This window comes from Gopherus evgoodei, chromosome 10, assembly GCF_007399415.2.
Source record: "Gopherus evgoodei ecotype Sinaloan lineage chromosome 10, rGopEvg1_v1.p, whole genome shotgun sequence".
Classification (NCBI taxonomy): Eukaryota; Metazoa; Chordata; order Testudines; family Testudinidae; genus Gopherus; species Gopherus evgoodei.
Genome location: NC_044331.1, coordinates 35,603,139 through 35,627,744, shown reverse-complemented (window position 1 = coordinate 35,627,744; position 24,606 = coordinate 35,603,139). Strand labels below are relative to the sequence as shown.

At 38.4% G+C, this 24,606-nt stretch overlaps 1 protein-coding gene and 1 long non-coding RNA gene across 5 annotated transcripts in view; one reads left to right on the top strand and one right to left on the bottom strand.

Moving 5' to 3' along the window:
* The window catches only part of LOC115658396, a 31,128-nt gene that overhangs the window by 4,374 nt on the left and 2,148 nt on the right, over nt 1-24,606 (top strand). For 3 of the 4 annotated variants that reach the window (XR_004002266.1, XR_004002263.1, XR_004002264.1), the window contains one exon: nt 11,991-12,068. This is a non-coding gene — a long non-coding RNA (uncharacterized LOC115658396). Of the gene's footprint in view, nt 1-9,990; nt 10,097-11,990; nt 12,069-24,606 lie in introns of those variants that run through there. The other variant, XR_004002265.1, reaches the window with a different exon arrangement.
* Nucleotides 3,119-24,606, bottom strand: part of IREB2 (iron responsive element binding protein 2) — a 37,493-nt gene continuing 16,005 nt past the window's right edge. The window contains 17 exon segments of the mRNA XM_030577222.1: nt 3,119-6,649; nt 7,247-7,432; nt 8,061-8,183; nt 8,267-8,414; nt 10,390-10,532; nt 10,833-10,937; nt 11,973-12,097; nt 12,517-12,633; nt 12,636-12,672; nt 13,482-13,567; nt 14,244-14,378; nt 15,204-15,363; nt 17,558-17,674; nt 18,155-18,255; nt 19,818-19,989; nt 21,820-21,959; nt 22,905-23,088. Of these exon segments, the coding sequence (XP_030433082.1) occupies nt 6,539-6,649; nt 7,247-7,432; nt 8,061-8,183; nt 8,267-8,414; nt 10,390-10,532; nt 10,833-10,937; nt 11,973-12,097; nt 12,517-12,633; nt 12,636-12,672; nt 13,482-13,567; nt 14,244-14,378; nt 15,204-15,363; nt 17,558-17,674; nt 18,155-18,255; nt 19,818-19,989; nt 21,820-21,959; nt 22,905-23,088 (2,190 nt within the window). The 3' untranslated portion in view covers nt 3,119-6,538.

Here is a 24,606-nt window from a genome sequence, read left to right as displayed (position 1 = left end):
TCATCATGGATCTGGAGTCTCCTAATTTTGTCCGTTATCAGATTCCTGAAAGGCTCTCAGTTCATTTCCTGGATGTCAACATACAGGCAGGCAGTATGGGTTTATGACTATCAAATTCCCTGTGTTGAATCCAGGGGAAATTCCGAGGCCAATTTTGAATTAGTCTGTGCTAAAAACAATATGAGGGTGAAGGCCTCGGATTTGGGAGAGATGGGTTCTGTTTCCTAAGCCTCTACAGACTTCTTATAATAGAATCTCGGGCAAGCTACTTAAGTGTCTTTCTGCCTGTTTCCGTTCTGTACAATGGGGATAACAGCACTTTCCTACCACCCAGCGGCATTAGGAGGACAACCACATTAACAATCATGATACTACAGTAATGGGGGCTATATACCTAACAGCCAGACTGAGGCACTTGCAGGCTGATCCCCTTTTCTAAATAGACTGAAGACTCTGGGGACTCAAAAGTCTGTTGCAAATCTCTGCTGTTTTCTTAATAATCTTTCACCAGCCAGCAGGGGGCATGGATCAGCATTCACATCGCATTCCCCATCAGTACCCAGCTGAGGCCGGGAAAGCTAATGATCCAACCAGCGGATCAAATTCAGTGGTGTGTCCTGGTCATGTGCCACCTGAGGCACATTGTGTATACGCTAAGACCAGTCACTTGTGATGTTGACAGCACAGAATATGGACTTAAGTGATTATTAATACTGCACTTTCCAGTAATCTTGAGCCTACCCGAGGCCCAAGTTTCTAAAAATGTCAGGCAGAATCCTGAGAATTTTGCAGAGTAACCCTAACAAGCCAGGAGCTAATTAAATGGGTAGGAAGATAAACCAGCCACACTACTATGATGTGATAAACAGCACTATGGTTACTTTTTTTCTTTCTTATTATGTGCTCAGTAATTGAGGGTCTGTGTAATAAGCAGATTGTTATATTTGATTCAAATTATAATGATGTATTAGCAGGTAAAAAGAGATGTAATAAATGTGATCCAGCTAGTAAGTGACCTACAATTGTGCCCTTTCACATTTTGAAGAAGTTTCATTGCCAAAGCAACCTTAAATTACCATGTGTTTCAAGTTGCTTGGATAATACTATTTTCAATAGGAATGTGATCAAGGTCTGTCATAAACAGATAGCTAAGGGTTAATGTCTCTTTCACCTGAAGCACCTGACCAGAGGACCAATCAGGAAACCGGATTTTTTCAACTTTGGGTGGAGGAAAGTTTGTGTCTGAGTCTTTGTTTCTGGCTGCCTGCTTTCTCTGAGCTTTGGAGAAGTAGTTCTGTTTTCTAATCTTCTGTTTCTAAGTGTAAGGACAAAGATCAGATAGTAAGTTATATGGTTTCTTTTCTTTGGTATTTGCATGAATATAAGTGCTGGAGTGCTTTGATTTGTATTCTTTTTGAATAAGGCTGTTTATTCAATATTCTTTTAAGCAATTGACCCTGTATTGTGTCATCTTAATACAGAGAGAACATTTGTATGTATTTTTTCTCTCTTTTTATATAAAGCTTTCTTTTAAGACCTGTTGGAGTTTTTCTTTACTTCAGGGAAATTGAGTCTGTACCCACCAGGGAATTGGTGGGAGGAAGAGATCGGGGAGATCTGTGTGTGTGTTGGATTTGCTAGCCTGATTTTGCATTTCCTCTGGGGGAATAGGAAAGTTCTTTTTGTTTCCAGGATTGGGAACAGAGAGGGGGAGTCACTCTGTGTAGTTTCACAGAGCTTGTGTCTGTGTATCTCTCCAGGAACACCTGGAGGGGGGAAGGGAAAAAGGATTATTTCCCTTTGTTGTGAGACTCAAGGGATTTGGGTCTTGGGGTCCCCAGGGAAGGTTTTTCAGGGGGACCAGAGTGCCCCAAAACACTCTAATTTTTTGGGTGGTGGCAGCAAGTACCAGGTCCAAGCTGGTAGCTAAGCTTGGAGGTTTTCATGCTAACCCCCATATTTTGGACGCTAAGGTCCAAATCTGGGACTAAGGTTATGATAAGGTCATATACCCAATTGATAATTAAAAAGTATTAAAATATTTGTTTTATAGTTTTGTTACACTTTGCACATAAAAATGAATTTAAATCAGGGTATTAAAAACTTTGTAAGCATCATTAATCATCTTTATTTTGCTTTCTGTAATTTCTTATAGTCTCAAATCCCCCCCACCCCGGGATGAAAAAAGGCTAAAAAATGTAGCTAGGATTTTTAAAAGTGCTCAACCACTCCCGCTGACTACAGTGGAAGCAGAAATGCCAACACTGAGTGCTTGAAAATCATACCCTTTATGAACGAGGTTAACACAAGTCCCAAAGACAATTCTGTGAATTGGTATGGTGTCCCTATAACAAATCTGAGGCATCTCATATCTGGGATATATCCTTTAGAGTGCCAAAGTGTTCAAATGAAGAGTACACATCTAGTCTAGTTCAAGTGACTGGTCAAATTTGACCCCACGTATAGGTTTTGTGAAAACATGCTTTAACAATATTTTAAAATATTACTCACATACCAGACTCTCTCCCTGAAGATGGGTATGTTTTTGCTTTTGAAAGCTCAAAGGAAAACTTAAAATAATAAACATTCCCTGCAATGTTTACAACCTCAGTGTTGCAGCATTGAGTTTGTGAGTACAAGAAAGTGAAGTTGATTAGAAACAAAAGTGAAAAGGACTCATAAGGAGAAATGCAAACACCTCCTACCCCCTCCAAATTAAGAGCATGAATTTTCTGAAGTCAACCAGATTTTAAGAATTCTTTCTTTAAGTACTCTAGGGTGTTATTTCTAGGGGCATTTATTTTAAAATGTAGTTTTTAATCTGAATTCCCTCCCTTTAATTTAGGGAGAAGGAAAGCAAAATCTCAGAGGTATTTGCCATTAGAGAGGGAGGGAAGCAGTCCTTTGCCTAATTTTTACTACTTCTGAGCTGTTCAGTTCGTTGCAGACAGAGTACTCCATACACGAAATTTGCAGTTTGCACTGCCAGTGATTTAATGTATAACAGTTCCCAAATTTTAAGAGAAATATTCTTCCCTCCTTTTTATAAGGAATTGTGCTGGCATTTTAAACACATTCTATGTGATTTGTTTTAAAACAGATGGTTGCATACAAGTAGTGTGATACAATTTTCTTTATTAAAAATAATTTACAACATCAGTAACTTTATGCACAATTGTCAGCAAATGAACTTTGTCTCAAGATAATATTTCTATACAATACTTATTATTGAACTTAAAACTGTTATACTGTTTTGTTGGCTTTAAACAGCAGACACTGATTTGCAGTTGCTTAAATGTGATTAATATACATTTTGTTTCATGTCCCTATATGCATGTGTAAAATTTATAAACATCAACACTATCCCAAAGTTTGAGGGGAAAACATTTAGAAAAGTCAGAATAAGGTTCTTTTCCAAATCAAACTGAAGAAAAAATTCTAAGTTAAATATGTCTAATACTTGAAGAGTCACACTGGTATTTTTTTCCTCCTATGCTTTAAAATACAAGAGAGAGCTTATTGAACATTGTATTTTCTATGGTCAAAGGAGTCCTCTAATTGGACCGTATCCTGCCACTGCTGTGAGATGGATATCATTTAATCGGGCTATTGCATGTCAAACTACTAGATCCTAGCACTATGTCAAAACTAATTTGTTTTCCCTGCTGCTGTGCTGAGGGTTATGTAACGCCTGTGATCACATGCACGTGACGCGGGGACAGGGAAAGAGAGCCAAGCAAGTGCCTTCATTTCTACAGCAGTTTGCTAATTTGTGACAAGCAAAACAGATAGGTGCATTTATGGTGCCATTTCTCTCAGCATTCACCATGCTTCAAACTTGTGGGCACTGAGGACCTGATCCAAAGTCAACTGAAGTCTATGAAAAGATTCCCATTGACTTCAATGGGCTTTGGATCGGCCTTAGTGAAATAGCAAAGGCAGGACCTGAACTATGAAAACAAAGCTTACTTTGAGGCATTCATAATATTCTTTCACTGATTTTAAAGCATAGGAGCAGCAGAATTAAAGTAGTCACTACAGGACTGACATCGGAATGCCTCAACAGAATTTACTTGTTTTAACGTTGAAAAAACTGTAAGCTGATAAATGTCTTGTTAAATTGCATTTTCTGTCCCAATATTGATTTACTTCTGGTGTGTCTTATATCACTTCTCTTGAGTATTTTACTGCTGCAGCCACAAGCGTTTTATTGAAAAACTGCAGGCGTGGGGAGGTTGTGTGCGGAACTGAAGCAATGGTAGTTGGACAAGAGAGATGTTTAAACTCTTTTATGCCAAACAGGATTTCCACTTGCTCCCCAATAACGAACACACATTACCCTTCACTTGAACCCAGAGAAAATACCACTCAGCCAAAAAACAGAGTGAGATTAAGATAGGCCAGTTTTATACAATAAACAAGATTTGCTCCGCAATCACAACTGTCATTACAAACGTCCAAGATAGAAATGAATCTTTGAATACGTAATGAACACAGCAGTCACACAGCTGAGTAGTTTTTGTCTTAAATGTATTAAATTAATTTATTAAGCAGTGGCAATTGTCAATGCTTTTTTTCTCTGCTAAAAGAAAGCATAGCTCAGCTGGTAAAATGTAGTAAAAGATTACTCAAGATTTTGGAATTTGTATAGAACTTTTCTTCTTCAGAAAGCATATTACACACAAAGGTGTTTAAATGCCAGTAGGGTTGTGACATAAAATGAAATAGCCAAGGAATTCAAAGTTCAGTTTGACAGCTGTTATCTCATGTCATGAAAATTACCACCACCTGAAAGTGCTACAAGTTTGCCAGTTTTAACCATGTCTTTTCAGGACTTTGTCAAAACTGTAACATGGTTTAAACAGGATTTTTTAAAAATTACATCTTCATGTAAAAACTTGAAAGGTATTTTTATGCCCTATATTTTTTTACTGAAAGACCACTACAGTCTATTGCCTGAGTATAAATTAGTACTTTATATTAAAATACAACCCCCTATTTATGCAATAAAGCTGAAATTGTTCTCTTAGGAGTTTTGATATACATGTTATTTGCAGTAGAAATCCTGAAGCATAATTATGGAAATAATTTACTGGGCACGTGCAGTGGACTAGCGAATATTTAATGATAATAAATGTTCTCTCTCTCTCTCTCCCAAAAGGAACTATAAACCATAATAGATAAATCACAGCCAATTTTTAAAATATAATTTGAAAAGAGCTTCAAGAGGGAAAAGAATCTGAAATTCTGATTTATACAAGCGATTTAGAAATTGTTTAATTTAAAAGTTGTAAAATGTTTTTTTTAAAACTAATGAAACCAAATAAGTTCCTGTGCTGAGACAGTATATTTCCAATTGTAAACTCATGGAAAATAGGCTTTTACCACGGAAGTGCTGAGACAACCAAAACTACAGCAGCTCAAATGGCAATGCCAAAACAGCTAGCTTTGGTTCAAAAACTGGGATCTTAAGCAGAGTTCTGGTGTCATGGGAAGAGAAGAGTATTCAAAGCACACATTAGAAGTTTTAAAAGACAATATGGTTATCTCAGCCATGTAATGCTTTACAATGTAATTTAAGAGGAACAAAACATAGTAATTGTTGGCCACACTTAAAAGCAAAGAAGAAAATCTAAAAGCCTAGTACATTTTTTAAAAGTAGGTTTTCACAACTCAGCTTTTTAGTACTTTGGTTAGCGACGTTGCAAACAGTACACATTAACTCCCAGTGTCACACAAGGGGGACAACCATGCTGCTCCAGTTACAGCAAAGGGACATAGGAACTCGCCCAAAGTTTCAGAGCTGCATCTTACTTCCATGAAATAGAACTTATTGCAGCCATCCTCATTTTTAAATACAGAGGTGTGGCCCATGGAGACTTCATATCCCCAGCGTGCAATATTTCATCTTACTCTCAGTGGTGCTTGATGTGGCTCAGATGGAGCATACCATCTCCACAGTGAAGGTAAAGAGAGCCACGGCCTATGTTACAGAACTCTTTGGGCTTTGTATGGACCTTCTTTGGTCAACCCTAAAGGATAATGAATTCAAACCTTTGGATCTGTATTCTTAGCTACTACAAGGAAGAATCCATCTCTCTTGCCCCTTAGCGTTCCATATCATCTGCTACCCTTAAACCAACAAATAGCAGTACACAGATTTACAGGTGCAAAACTAAGTGAAAACAACTGCAGGAAGAGTCTTCTTACAGAATAATCTTCAGCACAATTCAGTTTTGGATTTCACATCCTTTATTTACAAAATGGTGTGATAAAATATCTCCCCATACTTACAGCTTTCTGCCACAAAACACGTATGTCAATTTTAGCAATGTTAATAGCACCATTCGAATATTATTTAAAATCAGGAAGGATCTTGTTGCTGTCACTACAATGATTCACAATCTTCTACATCCATGGACGAAATAACTTTGAGTGGACTGGGACTGTTTGCAGTTCCATAGTATGGATTCCTGGGTTCACACAAGGCATTTTCAGAATTACCAGTTATGCAAGGTATCCATATAGTCCGTAGCTACTATAAGAATCTTCGAGCCACATAGTTTAGAATTCCACCATGTTTATAAATTGTTGTTTCCACATTATTTTCAAACGAGGCAATCACACTGAACACTTTGCCAGTGTTAGTCTTCAAAATAAAAAAACAACAATTAGTGTTACTTTTAGAAACTTGTCTCCAATTTTTGAACTCATACTCTACCCACAAACCATAAATGAGACAGATAAAAACTCAATCTGCATACGCCATCCATTCCAGATGTTCAATCGCTAAAGTAGTAAGTTTTAGATTAGTGCACAATTTTAGATAATTTTGGGGAGCATATTGTGCTGCATTCTCTGCTAGAAGTAGGAGTGATTTTCCTGTGCCTGTGTAAAGTGTGTCACTGTTGGCATTGAACACGATGTCTAGGTGGAAAGGAATCATGCAGACTGTTGCTTTAATCCAGGTTATGAGAGTGGGATTTGATTAAACTTTAATTGGCTTTTAACAAAGTTTCTGTGTCGGGGAAAAATAGAAGTGATTAGGGGCTGCACATGCAGACAAGTAACGGAACAAGAAGGCAACTATAATTATATGTACTTTCAAGATATTCTGGCAATTTATGTTCACTAGAAGTTTAAGCAGAAGGAAAGACTATATTTGCTTTTTCAAGTAAATCAGCATATTACTTCATAATTCCAATTGTCTGCACCCTGAGATAGAGATGTTATATTTTTAAAATACCTTAATATCCAATGTGATTCCTGGAAACAGCTCTTGAGGAAATGATACAGAAAACTGTTCTTTGCCAGTGAGGCCCAAAACATTTGCATTTTCCCCCGGAAGGAACTGAAGTGGAGCTATGCCAATTCCAATCAAATGACCTTTATGAATCTTCTCGTAGCTTTCAGCTATAACTGCCTTAACCCCCTATAAAATGTAAATAAAATAATTGGTTTCCGATTTCAGTCCAGCAGTATGCATAATAATGAAGTTTAATGAAAACAACCATTCAAATGAACACCAAATATTCTTCTGATCAACCCAGATGCAGCGACTTCCAGACTCCTGTATCATAAACTGGCGGAAGTCTGGTTTATTGGACATGCCTGGTTCTTACCTTACCTACTACAAAACCTGCCCTTCATTCCCACTAACCGCTATGAGAGCTGGGTGGGTGCGGGTGTGTGTGTGTGTCTGTCTGTGTGCGTGCACAGAGCACTTCCACAGGACCAGGGGCCCATGACCAATACTCACTCTCTCTCTCTGTGTGTGAGATTTATCTAGCTAAGTCTGGAATTTCTTATGTTGGATCTCCATTTTGTGGGTCAAACCCGATAAATTATACATTTCTGAAATTTAATACGCTGGCCCTGTAACCACCTGTTTTCTTCTATGCAGATCCTACCAAGGAAAAATTACAGATTATAGATTTTCAAGCAAACAGTATTTTGCAAATATTTAAATTTAAACTGAAGACAGCTTCTAACATGAATTGATGCTTAAAGACCATCTTAAAACAATACATTTGAAACTAACTTAATGAGAATAACAGTACCAGTAAAAAAGGCCCCTTTGCAGTCCAGTCTCTTGAGCTCCCCAGTCCATACTTCTTCCCTGCTAAAATAATCAAAGGAATGCCTTCTTTCTGGTACAACTCTGCTGCTTCAAACACATCTAGCTGCAGAAAAAAGAAAGTGAAATCATTAGACAAGCTCTAACCCATTGCCCTTAATTGAGTCATTTGAATGAATACATGCTCACCATTTGTCCTGATGGCAAATGAACTGTTTTTGGAGCTGGTTTTCCTATGAATTTATTCAAAAGCTTGATATTTGCAAAGGTACCTCTGGTCATCACAGCATCATTACCTCTTCGAGCTCCGTAAGAGTTGAATTCACGAGGTGTGAGGCTACAAATATCGTAAGACAGTATTTAATATTCAACAGAAAGTCTACTTCTATTGTTTTGGAGGGTTTTTACCATTAGGTGGTATAGAGCACTAGCTAATGAACATCACAACCGTAACTGAACTGAGTTTTAAGTGGCTTTTTGGTGAAAATCTAGAGGACTAATTTTCTAACAAAAATGGGTTAAGCAGTCTATAGAAGAAATCGACATGAGCAGTATCTGCACGTTCTAGTCTCACGAGTGAGATAGCTGAGTTGGCAATGAAGGTGAATTCATTCTACAGAGTACCCTTCATTTAGACTGAGGGAGATAGTTATGGGCAAACAGTGGGCATCGGAAGCCATTATTTTGAGATATTTGGCTGATAAACCGGAGTTTGTTGGTGCAGTACAGTACAATTAGTCTGTGTAAAGTGCTACCAAATGGAAGGTCTGATTCTGTGAGGAGCTCTGCACCTCCTGTGAAAAGCTGGGTACCCTCAGACTTCACTGGGAGTTAAGGGTGTTCAACATCAAACCTTCAGCCAAATTCACATTCTTACAGGGGCAAGTCAGTCTTTAAACAAGGCATGTTATGAACAAGCTGGTCTCTGATGTGTTCCGTGCATCTGTTTGCCAGTCTGCTCTCTTTGCCAAGGACAATAATTTTGCAACAATAGTGGAGTAAGCAATTGTCCCTATACTGTGTTCAACACCCATCAAGTGAAAGCATCATCATAATTCTTATGTAAAATCAATGTACATAGAATAGAACATTAGCACAAGACTAGTGCTATCTGCTTTGTAAATTAACAATTCATCTATGTTTTGAGATGGATTTGGCAGCAGACCATTATCCTTTCACAATGGTCTATCTTATTGATGGGATATTTTAAAATAGATTTCAGCTGTTCGGATGGCAAAAGAAATTTCAAATACATTTCTGATGATGGCCTACAATCACAGCAATGACAGTTGACACTTTAACCAGGACATACACAATTTCTCTAATGCATAATGGCATTTACAGAACAAAGCAATTTTGATGATCAGTTGTTTATATGGTAAATTAAGTTCCCCACTGAGACAAAAAATAAAGTAGATTCATTTGCTTCATAAAATATATGTAAGGCCCTTCGTTTTTAGTTTTTATTTTATTTAATTTTTCCTGGGAATTTATTGGTGTTTATTAGCACAACAACAAAAACAGGTGAAAAATCAGTGCAAATATATTATTATTTTTTCTGGGTAAATATAGGGGTTTATTTTGCTGGACAGAAAGATGGGGGGAAAAGTATTCAGTAGAATAATGCTTTGAATTCTGTTCATCAACATGATTTGCTGCAGAACTAAAACAACCCAAAACACAACGTCACCTCTGAGTTTAAGAAAATAATACATCTCTTATCCCCAAATAAAACGTTTCATTTGAATAAACAGTTTACTGTTGTAGGGTTAGAACTATTACCTATAAATATTTACATTTAATAATTGGGCCACACCATTTGCAGCACACGCACTCGACTTCATCCTTTTCTCCTTTTGAATACTTGTGTGTGTTCTGAAACATATTCTGATAGATTTTTGTTTTCTTTCCATTTTAGTGTGTCAAATCTTTAAACTGTTATCTGCTAACAGCTTGAAATTTGTACGTGGGTGTGAGATTCATCAGTATATTCAGATGCACACACACTTCAGAGTTTGCGTGAGTGCCTGTTTGTTTATTGTGTGTATCTTCTAGACAAATACATAGCCTTACTTCAACAGACAGCTTTGCATATATACACAAACTAATGTATTATCGTAATACATATATCTCATGCAATGTATTGTATTTTCCAAATAAAACAAGGTTTTTAAAATATATTTGAAGATACAAAAGCAGGATGAAAATCAGAAAAAAAATGATTAATACTTTTTGTAAAACCCGGGAGATTTTGAGTAAAAATTGGTTTAAACTGAAAATGAAGGGGCTTAAATATACGTTAAGATCCATACCCTTTGTTTGTCAGATACTTAGCAGCGGCGCTATTCCTTGCAATGCTTCCAGCAGGTGATATGTGATCTGTAGTTACTGAATCTCCCAAATACAGCAAGACATGGGCATTTTCAATTGGTTGTAGTGAAACTGGCTCTTTGGCCTATGGGGGGGGGGGTGGAGGGAGAGGGGAGGAAAACAGAAAAAAGAAAATACATACTTTACCCGCAGGATTCCTAGAACAAAACATATTTAAACTGGTTTGTTCATGACAAAAATGGAGCATCCATCCACAAGCTCCATTCATTCCAATGGGGTGAACACCAGTTAGAGACATTTAAATATGGTTAATGCTACACAACTTGATCAGATACAACCAAAGCTTATTGAAACACAACTTTCCCCTTGCTTTAGTATTCAACACTTCCCAAAATATTATTTTAGATGGAACCACTGTACTTACAAGCTTATCAAAAAAAGAAGGACATCGGATATATGTGGACTTCAAATCCCATGGAAACAAAACTGACTCTGGTGCTTCTAGAAAATTCCATCGCTTATTGCCTTTCTATAAATAGAGAGTATATTAGCCAATCAGACTATCAGGGAAACCGATTTACAATTATCTTATACAGTCTTAAAGCAAAAACTTTAACTGTGTTTTTTCTGAGGTTATACTATATTGTGGGAGATACCATCGTAACGTAATGTATATACTCGATCATAAGCCGGTTCGTTTACAAGCCAATCGCCCTCAAAGATGGATAAGTAAAAATGGAAAAATTTTATGACCCGTTCATAAGCCAACTCTATAATTCAGGGGTCAGCAAACTTTGGCTCCCAGGCCATCAGGATAAGCCGCTGGTGGGCCGAGATGATTTGTTTACCTCGAGCATCTGCAGGCACGGAGGTAAATCTAAGTACACAAAGTGTCTCGGTGCGCCAGCTGCTTACCCTGACGGGCCGGGACAGCAACTGGTGGGGAAATTTTTTTGAGGGGAGAAGCTGGAGTCAGGAAAGTAACCCGTGACCACTCCCCACATGACCCTACCCCTAGCCCGGGACCCCCCCCTCCCCATCCCATCCCTTCCCACCTTATCTGGAGAGGGTCAGGGGAGGATGCCTCTGGCCTGGCTGGAGCTGCTCCGGCGGGCCAGATCGGGCGGCGTGGCGGCAGCATGTTCCAGTGGGCTGGGCTGGGCTGGGCTACTTCGGAGGCTAGGGGGAGAGCAGTATGGCCAGAAGTGGAGAGACTCTGGCCCTGCCTCTTCCCTTCTGATTCTGCTGCCTCTCCTTGCTCCCTCTGTTGGGGGGCAGGGAGGGCCTGTGTCCCACCTCTCCCTCTCTATACCCGTTCATAAGCTGACCCCCTTCCTGGTGCTTCCCTTTTCACAAAAAAAATTCGGCTTATGAACAAGTATATATGATACACTGTTTAAGAACCCCAGTATAATAGAATACAGGTGGCCATATCTTCGTCTCTTAATCTTAATTATGGTATTAGAACCCTCCATACCATCTGCTGTTTCAACCAGAAGGTACATTAAAGCTATCCAGAAAAGCACTGTTTTCTAAACTATTTAAAATGACAGACCTATCTTACCTCCATTTTTTCTTTCAGTTCTTTAAACATGGATGATATCACATACTCTTCCTCAACTTGCTGAAGTTCTTCTCGAGTGGGCCAAACATCATGCAGGTAGATATTTTTGCCATTAGGATCAATGCCTATTCAAAAGCAAAAGCAAACAAAAAACCCCATATATGTTGAGACTTTATTCAAAGATGCGAAAGCTGATTCCAAAAAAAGTTATCAGCTGATTTTTTATTTCTTAGCCGCTATGAATGAAAAGCATGGTCATTCTTTGTCTAGTACTATAATAATGTAATGCTCCCTGCATGCTCAAATACCAGTTAAATGAAACAAACGTTGTGAAAAACTGGGGAAATATCTAATTTCCCCCCTTCTCTCATGAGACAAAATATCTGAGTATAAATAAAAGGAGATGAAGTGGTCTAAGGCTGATAGTCCTGTTTCAAAACAGAAAATGCAAAAGTTGCTGCCATTAAAAGGCAGACATTCTAAGCCAAAGCACCCAAAGAAAACTGGTACTGTTCTGAAATATTAGATATAAAGAAATAGTTACCTAAAGGCTCAGTCTGGAAATCTATATTAACAGTGCCTGCTATAGCATAAGCAACTACTAAAGGTGGAGAAGCAAGGTAGTTGGCACGGACACAGTCGCAGAGACGGCCTTCAAAGTTTTGTTTCCAGACAAAACTCCACAAGCAACTAAATCACCCTGAAAGGTAGAAACAAATACATTTCTTAGCACTCCTCACAAACTTATAGGTGCATTCATGACAGTTTGCTTAGATTTTTGTTGTCTTAAAAAAAGTTAAAGGCACCCTAACTACTTATGGAGGCCCCTAAAGGGAAAGGTAATTTGCTCTCTACCACTATTATTCCCACTCTGTCTCCCCAGTCACAGAACTCACTCTTGGTCTGCTCATGTCTCCTCTTAAGTCAATCAGACCAGTTCTCCACTTTTTTCTCCTACTTTTTATCACCACCTTTTCTTTGCTAACGGCAGCCTTAAGGACTCAGCAGCTTATAGCAGTGACATGGCTAAAGGCAGCTTACCATTTAGCTGTCTAAAAGCTGCTCACTCTTGTGACTTTTTTTTAATATTCCAAAACCCATTTGTGCTTCACAGAATTACTAGATATACAGTAAAGTGGCTCATTTCTGTATCACATCCCATTAACTTTGCTTTGCCAATGACAAGAAAATAGCAGAAACTCAGGTTAGCATATGTATATATCACACACAATATGACTAATTCTTGCAAGAATACACAAACTTCATCTTACAGTTGAGATTTGCGTAGTATAAAGTTGTATTCACTACAACTTTCTTCTTATTATAGACACCAAATTAGTCACTTTATATACTCCATTTGGCATGCAAAGATGCATCTCCAAATGCACTGCAAAATTCCAGCCACGGACAAAGTATATTATTTTATACAGATTCTTTTATTTCCTGACAATTTGAGTATAAAAGAATCTGCTACATTGTATATGCACTGTCAGAATCTTTAAGCTGTACCTGTTTTATCGCATTTCGAATGGCTTCTGGCAAGGGAGCAGTGTTTCCAACACATGTTGAACATCCATATCCAACAACCTCAAACCTGCATTGAAAAACTGGAGTAAGTAGCAGATTCAATTATTTAAAATGAGTGTTAGTGAAACATTTGAAGCTGAGGGAAAATTTTTTTTTTTTTTTTTGGTAGCGGGGCATTTTATAGTGAGTACACTGAAAAGAGCTAAAAATCCCATTACTTTTCATTTGTCTTGGTGAATTACAAAAATTAAGTCAGGTCTCCAGAATATCTCCTGATGTATTGCTATTACTTAGTGAAATGTAAGCAACGGCAGTAAAGCTCATGCATAAAAAAAGCTAATACACAGTGTGATTTGAGTCTGATTATTATTGCTACTGAGCAGTCAAAAGTATAGTACGTGTCTCAGACAAGCAAGCCAGGACATAGTTCTTGTCCTGAAAAATTTACAATCCAAGCTTCCAGTCCTGTGGAGCTCTGTTAAAGAAAACAGGGCTCTGCTCAGGCACAGGAGATCACCTGCAACTTGTAAATTGTATGTGCAGGTGCCAAGGCCTTGATCCAACATACACTTATGTGTATGATTAATTTTAAGTATGCAAGTAGTCCCAAAGTCCAATGGGACTAGTCACATGCTTAAAGTAGGCACCTTGTGGAACTGGGGCCAAATCTAAAGACTATACATAAATCCACTTACACATGCACCACTTTTCCTCTGTCAGTATGAATAAAGAAGTTAAACTTACCAAGTTTACTGAGGTATGGTAACACTCCACTTGAACTGAGGTAATGTGTAACCATCCCACTACCCGGAGATAAACTTGTTCTTATATAAGGTTTAACCATCAGTCCAGCTTCGACAGCTTTTCTGGCCAAAAGACCTAAAGAAAAACAAAGCAATAGTTAAATAAGACTTGTGCATATTTATTGGAAGAGCAACGGATTTATAACTACCAAAATGGTGTAAGGTAGGTAAATTACTGTGATGAGGGGAAAATAAAGGAAATCACAATTTACTGTATATATTTGTAATATTCCTTAGACAAGTAATATAACAAAGTTGTTTTATCAATAATAAGTCATACTCGTTTTCTTATTCAGATCAAGCAGATGCCCATTTTCTTGTCCTTACCTGACAGAAAATCTCTTCTCCATGTTTTAATGGATGGTCTAGTGGTCAGAGCATGGAAGGATGATCTGCCTGGGTTTTATTCCAAGTTCTGTCACTGACTTTTCAATTCCTGCTATTAAAGCTCAGCTAGCATCTGACTATAGGCTAACTTCACCCTACATTCAGGATTAAAACTCTTGACGCTATCAATGGTTATGTCGATATCCATAGCCTTTTGAAAGGAGCCCTAAACAGACTGTTTACTTTATGATCTGACATAACCAAATACAAACTTATCAGAACTACCTTCAGAGGCACCTAGTTTTTATAGATGTCTGATAAGGCCACAGAAACTTTGAAATTACACAGCACTGTGTACAATAAAGGCCACTTCTCATTAACACAGTTCTCAATACATATAACAGGAATTCAGGCCTAAAAGTACAATGAACAGTGTAACTTTGAGCTAAAAGGTCTGGACGCTGGGAATTCCCTGCACTGAGCATTTGCAGAATTGGGTCAAAACTGACGAAGACCATGTAAACACCAGATTGCAACAGTGAACCAAAGTTAGTTGTCACCAGTCTCAACATACCTGCGGCAAGCATGACAGATGGATTGCAGTTATTTGTACAACTAATTACTGCAGCAATGACAACAGATCCATGAGACAGTCTGTACTCATTTCCTTCATACTCAACGGGCACAATGTCATTTTGTTTCTCAGTAGCAATTTGAAACCCTTTAAAGCCAATCTAGATGACAAAATATATAACAAGTCAAGAACAGAGACAATTCAACAACTATAACAGATTCAACACTTGAACAGATATGTACCTCATCATAGCACGATTATGTGAACTGTCACTTAAGACTCATGTACTCTGTAAAAGTGTTTTTCAGTCATATGAGTGGAATGAAATCTAACAGGTTTTCAAATAAGTCTTCAGAGATGAGTGCAAGGACTCATTTCCCTCAAATGAACAGTGATGCACTCATCCATATACCTTTATAACTGCCACTGTTAATAGTACAAAATGTGTGGCAATAAGTGCCTATGCATCAAAAGCAGGATCAAATCCTTAGAGTGTTTTCCCCCTTCTTTTAAGGGAATTCCCTTATTTAAAGGAATAGACATTCATTCAGGTATATGTAGTTTGCAAAAGTAGAAATGCATGTATCATGTGGCAAGGCTCAAGACTATTTTAATATAAACCATAATGGGTCCATTAAAAACAATTCCTCCAGCATCATGTACAAGATATTCTACTCGCTAAACCAGGGGTGGGCAAACTATGGCCCGCAAGCTGAATCCGGCCTGCGAGCCATTTTAAGCTGGCTTGCGAGCTCCTGCCAGGGAGCAGGGTCAGGGGCCGCACCACGCGGCTTGGTCCCACTCCATCCGGGGCGCTGGGTCGGGGGCTGGACCATGTGGCTCGGCCCCGCTCCGGCTCCTACATGCTTCAATGGCTCCCTCCAGTGCTCCGATGGGAGCTGCAGGGGCGGTGCCTGTGGATGGGACAGTGTGCAGAGTTGCCTGGCCACGCCTCCACGCAGGAGCTGGAGAAGGGACATGCCACTGCTTCCGGGAGCTGCTTGAGGTAAGCGCCGCTCGGAGCCTGCACCCCTGAGCCTCTCCCCACACCCCAACCCCCTGCCCTAGCCTGGATCCCCCTCCCACTCTCCAAACCCCTCAATCCCAGCCCGGAGCACCCTCCTGCATCTCAAACCTCTCATTCCCAGTCCCACCCCCAAGCCTGCATCCCTAAACAGAGCCCTCACCCCCTCCCACACCCCAACCCCAATTTTGTGAGCATTCATGGCCCACCATACAATTTCTATTCCCAGATGTGGCCCTTGGGCCAAAAATTTGCCGACCCCTGCTCTAAACCTAATTAATTACATTTCTTCAGCACTATTTTATACCAGTCTGAAATATAATAAAGATGAGTTAATCAGACAGTAAGCTGTCAAGCCAAGTTTGACTGGGAGAGGATTAAAGATAAACTGGGCCTGGGCCTGTAACATTTAATCTCCCAGAAGTCTTCATGGCCCATCCAGAGACACCATTCCCAGTCAGTTCAAACAGTTTCCCTGTGATCATCTATTTTTTTTCACTACTGAGTCTTTGATTTTTCTCCCACATAAGGCAAGTCCACCACAGCTGATTGCTACACACTGTGGGTCTTATCCAAAGCCCACTGAAGCAGTAGACAGATTTCAGTGGCCTTTGAATCTGACTGTACAGTACTTGCAATTCTACTTCTGACTCAGTGCTGATCCAGCCCTTCTTGATCCCTGATAGGATGTTAGGATTGAAAATTCAGATCCCATTCAAAAGCACTGGAAATCTGAGGCTCATGGTTGTTAAGGCACGTTTTTTTGTTTTTTTTTTAAATTTACAGTTATATTAAGCTGGGGTAAACTGAATTTACCTCCCAAAACCACTGAGAATCATCGTTTCAATTTCAAACAATGAGGCTGATTTGGAGGTATTTTTAACTCATTCATAAGAAATGGCACTGTACAATAATTTTTGCCCCAATTTTGCTTTAAAATAGAAATTCTCAAAAAAAAACCCCACTCATATACCTAACTAATTTAGCAATTAAAAATGACTTAAATGGACAAACTGTAGAAGTATGGAACACCTGATTGCTTAACATTTTCACTTTTCTGCTTAGTGGATTCTTAGGTCCATAATATGAATTGAGGCTTTTTGCAATTTTTATTCAAATTTTCTACTGTTTGAGGCCCAGTAACATTCCTACGATGGTTAGCACACAGAGCTATGCCCAAGGGACACTCACTGAGGCAGTGAATATTTGTAAAATAAATGCTTCAGATTATGGACTATAACTTTATAAACTATTGTGTTCAGTATGAAAGCCAAAAAATGAGTTAAAATACATCTACCTACCAAACCACTAAAAGCAAAGTTGTACAAACCTTCTCATTTAAGCAGGCTTGGAAATCACTCTTCATATTAGTAATAGCCACTCTATCCTGTGGCCTCTTTGGACCACTGACATATGGCGTTATAGAACTCAGATCTATTTGTATTATCTGGAAAAGAAAAAACAAAACAAAACAGTAATGTGTGCTAGGAGACACTGCCGATAGGTAACAGCACATTTAGCCCTAGTTTTTCAAGGTAACTGGGCCTATTCAGTTTAGTAAATTTGAATGTTCTGTGATGTTCTTCCATTGAAAAGTGAGACTTCCATTTTTAAGATGGAGTATGACTAACAACCCTTTATCGTGAACAATCTGTGAGCTTTGATGCCAGCTGCCAAAATTTCTCATTAAGTCAGACTTATATGATACCCTAAAAGAGCTGGTTGATGAAAGGAATTAATCAGCCTTTCCTATACTTATTATGGTGTGTAAGGTTGTTGGTTTTTTTGGTAAAGTATCTAACTATCCAAAGCTATGAGTTAAGATATTCATGTACAAATGTCAATTAAAAATGGCAACAATTCAATAAAATAATTTATGAATAATGAATACAAATATTTGCAAAAGCAAAAGTCATTTTATAAATACCTGGGTATATTCAGGTTCCTCTGAAGAAATCTGATTATTTCGAAATAACTTCACAGCTTTAAGATATGCTTCCATGGACTCAAGCTTGGCCTTGTCAAAACCTATGGAAAATATTTCCAGACATGGGAAAAGGCATGCTACTGAAAAAAAGGCATAACTTACTTGTAACTCGGGTTCTCAGAAATAAATATTTTGACAAATTCGCACAGAATCTGTGTGCTGCCCCATGGATTCCATGAATCAAGCACTACTGAAGAGCATAACAATTATGATTTTGCACTTTAATAACTGCCCTGAATATGTCTTCTTGCCATATAATCTTCCATATACATTCTACCTCTGTTCTATTAGCAGCTTGTTGAGAAGACACAAAATCTAAAAGTGAAATACAGTACTTCAATCTTTGAAACAAAGACGGACAAGCTACACAAACTGAATAGCTTGCGGAAAGCATATGTACTATTAGTTCATAATTAAGAGCTCTTTTCATTTTCATCTGATCACCTCACTGCAGCCTAAGATGGACCTCAGAAAAGGAACATTCATTCAGCATATACCCTTCTCACTATGACATGGTCTATGGGAAGCATCAGCAAACACTTCTTGATCCTTTGAGCCAAATTAGGCAAGAGGAGTGACTGAATTTCACTTTTATAGGAGGTGACAAGGGAGAAACCAAAAGATAACTCAAAAACCAACTAAGCTGAGACACACCAAAATAATCCTGCAAAAGACAATTCTCGGCAGGCTTAGTTTCCCGGCAGCCACCAAACTCTGTCTGAACTTGTTTTCAAATTGTTATAAATCATTTTAAACATGGGTTAAAACCAATTTTGATTATATGTATTAAACATGGTTTACTTGGTTGGTCTGAACCACATATATCTCAGTCTCTAACACTGTTTCAAACACTGGTTAGATGAAGTAATGGTTTGTGAGGTCCACAGTGACAAGGCAAATCACGTTTAATCCATCCTGGCACAAACCATTTTTAAATATATGCTCACAAATCTTTTCCCATCATATAAAAGGAAGATTTCATTAATTGTCAAGAGGAACCACTTTACCATGTTGCCATACCTGGCCTTATAGCATAACTCATGGAGGGGCGGGAAAATGGCCTGTCTTGACAAAGAAGACCTCTGCATGCTCAAGAATAAGTTGACCCTGAACAGTGATGGCAATGATCAGACTGATCAAAGAAGACATAATATAACCAGATTTGGTACAAGCTTCAGAGGCACGCCAGCTATCCATCAAGATTTAAAAAAATTATTTCCTAGCTTAACTAGAAAAACCGTAATTAATGAAATGCAGTGCCACAAGGAAATTTACATGCTAATAATCTCCAAGACCCAATGGCCACTTTCACAGAAAAGGTAATTGATATTAATTAAAGCAATATAATTTTTATTAAATTTAAAATTCCATTGTGTCCATGCAGCTATTCATGGGAGGGATCTGCAGAGTAGCTCCCCATGACACAGAATGTTCCTGCACAGCAGAACTCATTACATTATCTCCATCAAGCAGGTTATAATCCTGAAGAAAAATACTGTCCAAATGGAACGCATGATGCAATTTTAGATAAAAATACTTGCCATGTGAGTTTAAAATGCTAATATGCTGAATCATGTGTGTTTTACCTTAATTTCATCCTTACCTGTATGCTTTAAGTGCTTTAGCGTCACATTATCAACAGGGAAAAAGCTCAGAATAGCACCATATTCAGGACACATATTTGCTATTGTGGTTCGGTCAGCTACAGACAGCTGGGAAACGCCAGTTCCAAAAAACTCAACAAATTTTCCAGCCACTCCTGCTTGCCTGAGTTGCTGTTAAAAATGAAATGCAGAACTATAAAACATCTGAATAGAAGATATACTACAGGGAATGTTTGGTGCAACAGTTTGAAATTAGTAACCATTACTAATTTTACAAAATGAAATACAGTGCAAAACTTCTTTATACCTAAATCGTGTCCACAAACTTCAAAACTTTATCACTTAGACTGGACTCTGACAGAGGTAAAAACCCTCATGATATCTCTCTGCATTGACTCAGTTCAGCAGATTTTCAAGCAGTAAGTGTACCGTGCTTTTTAAAGTGTTGCTAGGACGAGTCAGGAATTCACAAGGCAACATGTGGCTTTTCATTTGGTAGTCAAGGTGGTAAAGATTCAGAGGAAGGAATTTAAAGCTCTACTCTAAGGCCAGTGAACTAGTGACAGTGTTTTGTACTGTTATGAGGAAAGCCTAGTTAGACACTATTCCCCCTCTCTTGTTCCCCAAGGTACCCTAGCTGTGAAGGCAGTGAAATTTTAGAGAACAGTGGATGGCAATGACAAGAATGAGATAACTGCGTGAGGGAAAAGATATTTGTAGAGGTCAGGATGAGAAGACTAATCACAAATATCTAAGCAGCAACACATGTTGCTGGAACAACTCTGAAAATAAAACCACCACACTGGAACTAACATAGTTAAGCAAAGCGACACTACTGGTGTGTTGGGTGCAGTCATTGAAACCTAAGTGCTACCTTATCCCTGATGGTCCCCCAATTTTCCTGGGATAACCCCCATTCATTTTGAGGCACTGTACGCTGCCTCACTAATCCTTCCAGGATGCCAACACCTGTCCTCCTTAGGCTAGCATGGCTGCTGGTAAACTGTGAAGAGGGTAGGGGGAAATAGCTCAGTGGTTTGAGCATCGGCCTGCTAAACCCCAGGGTTGTGAGTTCAATCCTTGAGGGGGCCACTTAGGGATCTGGGGCAAAAATCAGTACTTGGTCCTGCTAGTGAAGGCAGGGGGCTGGACTCGATGACCTTTCAAGGTCCCTTCCAGTTCTAGAAGATGGGTATATCTCCAATTATTACACTCTCCTCATTTCTTGGAGCCAAGCATGCTGCATTCACAGCTAGGGTATACTGGGAACAGAAATCAAACAAGGCTTTTCTGTGTGATGCTGCAATCCACTGTAACTAGTTCATTGGGCTTGGAGAGCAGGGACTCATTGATATTTACCCCCTCTTACAATTTCTGATTTATAAAGACAAAACTCCAAGTGTAGTGAAAAACTGAAAAATACAAACTGATTAAATCTTGCTAAGGATCTGACCTGAAAGGAAGCGTTCACCATACCAACATGAATCACTCTGACACCATTTACCAAAGGCCACAAAACCCAGGAGTGGAGATCCAGAGAGACAGGGCCACATTTTCCTTTCACTACATTTCCGTTACACTGCTGTAATTACTGACTTCAGTGAAGTTACTCCTGATTTACCCCAGGTTGAGAGCAAAAGCAGGGTTTTGAAGAAACACTTTGGAGCCAAAAGTCAAACAGGAGGGTTTTTCCATTGCAGAGACTGCGTAAAGGCTCTCACTAGGAACAATTACATTAGTTACATTTATAAAATGTCTGTAAATACATAGTTATATGTATGGCCTCTAAGGGACCACTGGTAAAAAGGAAATAAATAGGACTTAAATGAGCAGATGCGTACTTAGGGGTTAACAGAGATCTTGCCATTTCATATAGCTACAGTTAATGATACTGCATCAGAAACTGCGCATGTCTTTTATTTCACTTTCCAAGCATCTTGGGTAGAACTCCCACAATAACAAAGTCTGCTTGATTTAGGATTAAACAGAATTCTAAATTACCTTAGTAATGCTTAGAACAACATCTATGGATGTAGCAAGTGGGCTGGCTAAGCCTGTCAGCTCACATCCAACTACCTCAGGCAAAGTGAGTGCAACTGGCATTCCCAGCATTACTGCTTCTGTTTCAATACCGCCAACACCTGGAGGGAGAATATTAAACTGGTTTTATTCTGCTAAGTAACTGACCTAATAAACATTTTGAAGTGCATATTAAAGTCTAATGAAGTTAAAGGCTATAATAATCTGTAAAATAACACATCCTTACTTGTATCTGACTCCAACTGAAAGACATGTACAATATAGATGTCTTCTACTAAAAAGATTGGACATGAAAGAATCTTGCAAAACTACTGCTTAAATTATCACATTTTAATCCTCCTGGCCTTGTGTACCTTATCTACTACTGATTTTATATAACAACTATACTAATATTTATCTGAATTTCACACTCACATTCAAAAAGAAGTATTTATCTGAACATTGAATTAATTTCCTTATAATTATTTTTCTTTAAATTAGAAAAAAAAGGAATTTATTGCTGGTGAAAGGTGTTGTATAGAAGTTTTCTATTCATCCAGAGAACACATGCAGCATGGACAATAGCCATGGAAGCTTCCCCACATTGCCATGCCAATGTGCGTCTAACTACAGTAACAAGAGCTTTGCAATATTATGATTTCCTTCAAATCCCTTCTCAGGATACACAGTTCTTGACTGATTTCCAGTGACAACATCAAAACGTTCATCTATGCATTATATAAATGTCTTAAAAACCCAACTGTTTAGGTTGTGAATCACTATTATCCTGGGAATGAAACTGGCCTTACTATATGGAATCTTTCTAGTTTCTTTTAGAAGAACTGCAAACAATTTCAGTCCATTATTTGTATGTCATGAAACTCTATCTTCAAAATGTGTTTCCCCTAAATAAAATTTCAAGTTCTGAAATGCTGTTAGGCTTGAAACAGAGAAATATCCAATATGAAAAAAGTATTAAATAGTAATTATTTTCTATTTAGATAGCAAAAAAACCAAAAACTTACAAATGCAATTGAAATTATCAAGTCATGTAACCAAATACTTACCCCATCCCAAGATCCCCAAACCATTTACCATAGTTGTATGAGAATCTGTGCCAACGACACTGTCGGGATATAGGAAATCTTTAATTTCAAAAACAACTCTTGACAAATATTCCAAGTTCATTTGGTGTGCCATTCCTGTTCCAGGTGGAATTACAGCAACATTCCTAAAAACCTTTGAACCCCACTATAATATTTTTGAGAGAATATAAAAAAAAAAAGGTTATTGTGTTATATTTAAATCAACCAGGATGTTTTGCATTTGTAAAGAAGGTGCGCTAAACTCTGTTTAGTGACATAAAGCCACATAACTTTAAAGAACACATAATAAAGAATAAAAAAAAATGAACATCATCGTACTTGCTCTTCACATACAATTGGCTGTTCAAGTAAGTTGGGATATACACAATTTCAGCATTTATACATGGTTCTACTCTGAAAAGTGACTATGTAAAAATCCACACATCTGCTTCCTGGGGGTATATAAACACACATCATCTGATATTCCTGGCTGTGGTTTTCATTCCCCCTGTTAGTACTGCAAAGCCATTACGGCTATGAGAGAATGAGTTGGATTCTATTCCTTCCTATTCATCAACAAAATTATTTACTAAATTCATAATCACTTATATATACAAACCTAATGAAAGCAATGGGCTCATACAGATGTCACTGAACTGAGACAATGGGAAAGCACAAGTGTAACCAAAGGTAATACTTGGCCAGCAGAACCATCGGTACTGATTATGTTTTATGAGATTGCAAAAAATACAGATTAATTCTCACAAACTTGGCTGAGATTGCAAAGCTGACACTTAGAAAAACATCTTTTTACTAGGGCTGTCAAGCGATTAAAAACATTAATCGTGATTAATCGTGTTAATAACAGAATACCATTTAAATATTTTTTGATGTTTTCTACATTTTCAAATATACTGATTTCAGTTACAACACAGAATACAAAGTGTACAGTGCTCACTTTATATTATTTTTATTACAAATATTTGCACTCTAAAAATGATAAAGAAATAGTATTTTTCAATTTACCTCATACAAGTACTGTAGTGCAATCTCTATCATGAAAGTGCAACTTACAAATGTAGAATGCTTTGTGACATAACTACACTCAAAAACAAAACAATGTAAAACTTTAGAGACTACAAATCCCCTTAATCCTACTTCTTGATCAGCCAATCGTGAAAGCAAACAAGTTTGTTTACCTTTTCAGGAAATAATGCTGCCTGCTTCTTGTTTACCATGTCACCTGTTTACTTGTAAACTCAGATCACAAACATGGAAACCCAATTTTCAGAGTTACTTTTCAGAGTAGAACTGCACTTTAATTGTTAATTTCTTTCTTTCTTAGTTGGTTATGTGTTAAATTACACTAAAAGCTGTTTTATCAAGCATGTTGGGGAAATAAGGGGTGCAGGTAAGTGAAAAATGTGGGTTAACTAAGAGGGAGGGAGTTTGGGTGCAGGAGGAGGCTTGGGGCAGCAGGTTGGGGTGCGGAGTGCTGGATCCGGGGGGCAGTCACCTTGGGCGGCTCCCCGCAAGTGGCGACCTGTCCTGGCTGCTCCTAGGTGAAGGGACAGCAGGTAGTTCTGCCCGCTGCCTCCGCCTGCAGGCGCCGGCCCAGCAGCTCCCATTGGCTGTGGTTCCCAGCCAACAGGAGCTGTGGAGCTAGTGCTCGGTGCGGGGCAGA